Consider the following 3,018-nt stretch of genomic DNA (forward strand, 5'->3'; position numbering starts at 1 on the left):
TTATTATTATTATTATTATTATTATTATTATTATTATTATTATTATTATTTTCTTTCTGTTTTATAGTGAGCTGGCTTATCAGATTGGAGAACAGATTGAAGTGTTTGGCAAACCCATTAATGTTCGTGTTACAGTCATCACTGGAGGCATCAGTAAGTTCCCTTTCTTTTTCTATAGTTTCATATTTAGGCGCAGGCATCGCTGTGTGGTAAGAAGCTTGCTTCCCAACCACATGGTTCCAGGTTCAGTCCCACTGTGTGGCATCTTGGGCAAGTGTCTTCTACTGTAGCCTTGGGCCAACCAAAGCCTTGTGAGTGGATTTGGTAGACAGAAACTGAAAGAAACCCTTCATATATATATGTATGTATATATGTGTGTATGTATGTTTGTGTCTGTGTTTGTCCCCCCACCATTGCTTGACAACTTATGTTGGTGTGTTTATGACCCCCGTAACTTTTCAGTTTGGCGAAAGAGACCAATAGAATATGTACTAAGCTTACAAAGAATAAGTCCTGGGGTTGATTTGTTTGACTAAAGGCAGTGCTGCAGCATGGCCACAGTCAAATGACTGAAACCAATAGAAGAATACTTGAAAGAATCAGCATTATATTTGTTCTGTTTTTTTCCTGATTTAGGTTTCATTTATAATTGTTGTAATGGTGAAAACTGTGCCCATCAGTTGAATATTAACTTTTATTACATATGTAAGTTAACCAGAAGTCCTTGAACTGGCAGATGTCACTAGCATCAAAGTCATACTATTCAAGTCCCATAAGGCATTGGGTAGGGTATGCTTCCAGGATGAAGGATCGTAGCCTGCTCAAGATTGTGCAGCATAGCAAATTCTTCACTAGCCTCATTGTGAGACGGGCACAGATGCAAAAAGTACTTAGGAGTCACTAATGAAATCTCCCGATGCATGTCACATTGATTATTACCAGTGTTCTGTTATAGTCTCACCAGTTTTTTTTCTTTGAAAATACACTCACAATTTCCTCTTAGCCATGGGGCTCTTTACTCTTGCAAGACTAGCCGTGGTCTTTCATCTGTCTACTTTGGGTTTCAAGACCAGTAATCATGATTGCTAGGGATAAGATGACCGACAGCTTTTTTAGCCTCAAATGAAAGTACATTTTTATAGCTTCGCATTCTTTTGGACAAGACTTCTTCCAAAGATTACACAGTTCTCTAGCAATATGACTCAGTTATAGAATATGTAGTATATGAGCCAATGAGAGAATGTGTGGTATACAAGCCATTGGAGGTACATGTAGAATATAAGCCAGTGAGTGAACATGTGGTATATGAGCTAGTTAGAATACATTTAGCAAATGAACCAGTGAGGAAAAATGTAATATATGAGTCAGTGGTGGCAGGTGGCATGTATACCAGCCAGTGAGTGTATATGTAGTAAATAAACCCAGTGAGCAAACATGTAACAAATGAGCCAGTGATGAAACATTTAGTATATAAGACAGTGAGGGAATATGTTGTATACCAGTCTGGGGTGGAGGTTACAAGTATTTGAGTCAGTGAAGGAACATGTAGCATACAAGACTGTAAGGGAACATCTAGTAAATAAGTGCAGTGAGCAAACATGTAACAAATGAACATGTACATATAACAATGAGGAAACATGTAGCATATAAGCCAGTGTGGGAACATCTTAGTGGTTGCTTGAAATAGGAGCCAAATATTGCACCAATTACTCTCTGTCGTTATAAAATGAAAAATAAAAAAGAATAGATAAGCTGGTTATGGCTGGAACACCTTTGGTTTGCTCGATCGGAGCCAATCTAGAGCTACACAACAACAGTAACAAGAACAACACCACCAGTAATTGTAATGTGTGGTGACATTTTGTGTCAATAGTGATGTGTTAGTCAATTGTTGTTGTAATTATTTGTAGAAAGGTCATGGCTAAGAGCGAGATGTATTTGTCTGTAATTAGTATTGGGAAGCATTCATATTTCCAATGTTTGCAAACAATAGAAACAGTTCTGTGCTTGCTGAATTATCTAAATACAGCTATAGTAATCACATGAGTGATGTTGTACACAAGTTTTAATTGTATGATTTTATTTTGTCTGCTGATCAAAAATTAAGCTCTTCAACACAGCTGTTTGTCATGAATTTACCTGCACAATTACAAAGCAATCGTTATAACTGCCCTTTAATTCTGATATTTTCCTCCTTTTTTTTTATTGTTTAAATTTAAATTTTTATTTTTGTCATTTCATTAACATGTAAATGCTAACATCTGTTGCAATTTATTTTGTACCTGTCGATGAATGTAAAATCAAATATAATGTTGGAATGGAATTAAAATAATCAAAATAATTTAACATTTAAATGAGCTATCTAAATTTTTGGGGAAGCTTAAACTTATGTTTTGTAACTGTTATTTTAGCATTTGCTTTGAAAATGTGATGTGATGAATACAAAAGGGTATAGAGAAATAGTTGATATTTGAAACAGTAGAATAATTTGCTTAGAATACATAAATCTCACCATACAAACACTCACATATGCATGAATATTTAATGAAAGCAATTTCCAACTGCTTCTCAAAAGAAGAAGGAAATAGGAAAAAAAAAAGAAAAATATTCAGTGGCAAAATTCTAATTGCAACATTCTTCCATTCATCCTGAGAATGAGAATGTTTTTTTTTTTTTTATTTATTTTCTTTCCTTTGCGAAAATAAGAAATAGAAGAAAATGCTAAGAAATGAGTTATGGCTCTCATACTTTGTTACTTGCCGTTACCACTGTTTCATTGTTGTCCTCCTCCTCATCACCACTCACCATCATCATCATCATCATCATCATCGCTACCACCATCAGTGCTATCATTTTCCTTCTTTTTCAGAACATCACCATCCTTCTGTTCTGCTATCATAATTCCCTTTCTCTATCATCAACATTTCAGTTTATTTAATAAAAATTTTATTATTTTTCCATCCTTTTTAAATCATATTTTCTAAAGTGTTTGTGGTAAGTAGCTTGCTTACGAACCAC

At 34.7% G+C, this 3,018-nt stretch overlaps 1 protein-coding gene across 1 annotated transcript in view; it reads left to right on the forward strand.

Moving 5' to 3' along the window:
* The window catches only part of LOC106878420 (probable ATP-dependent RNA helicase DDX49), a 608,416-nt gene that overhangs the window by 159,916 nt on the left and 445,482 nt on the right, over positions 1–3,018 (forward strand). Inside the window, exon 3 of the mRNA XM_052976052.1 lies at positions 68–153. Coding sequence (XP_052832012.1) covers positions 68–153 — 86 coding nt within the window. The remainder of the gene's footprint in view (positions 1–67; positions 154–3,018) is intronic.

This window comes from Octopus bimaculoides, chromosome 2 (assembly GCF_001194135.2).
Source record: "Octopus bimaculoides isolate UCB-OBI-ISO-001 chromosome 2, ASM119413v2, whole genome shotgun sequence".
Classification (NCBI taxonomy): domain Eukaryota; kingdom Metazoa; phylum Mollusca; class Cephalopoda; order Octopoda; family Octopodidae; genus Octopus; species Octopus bimaculoides.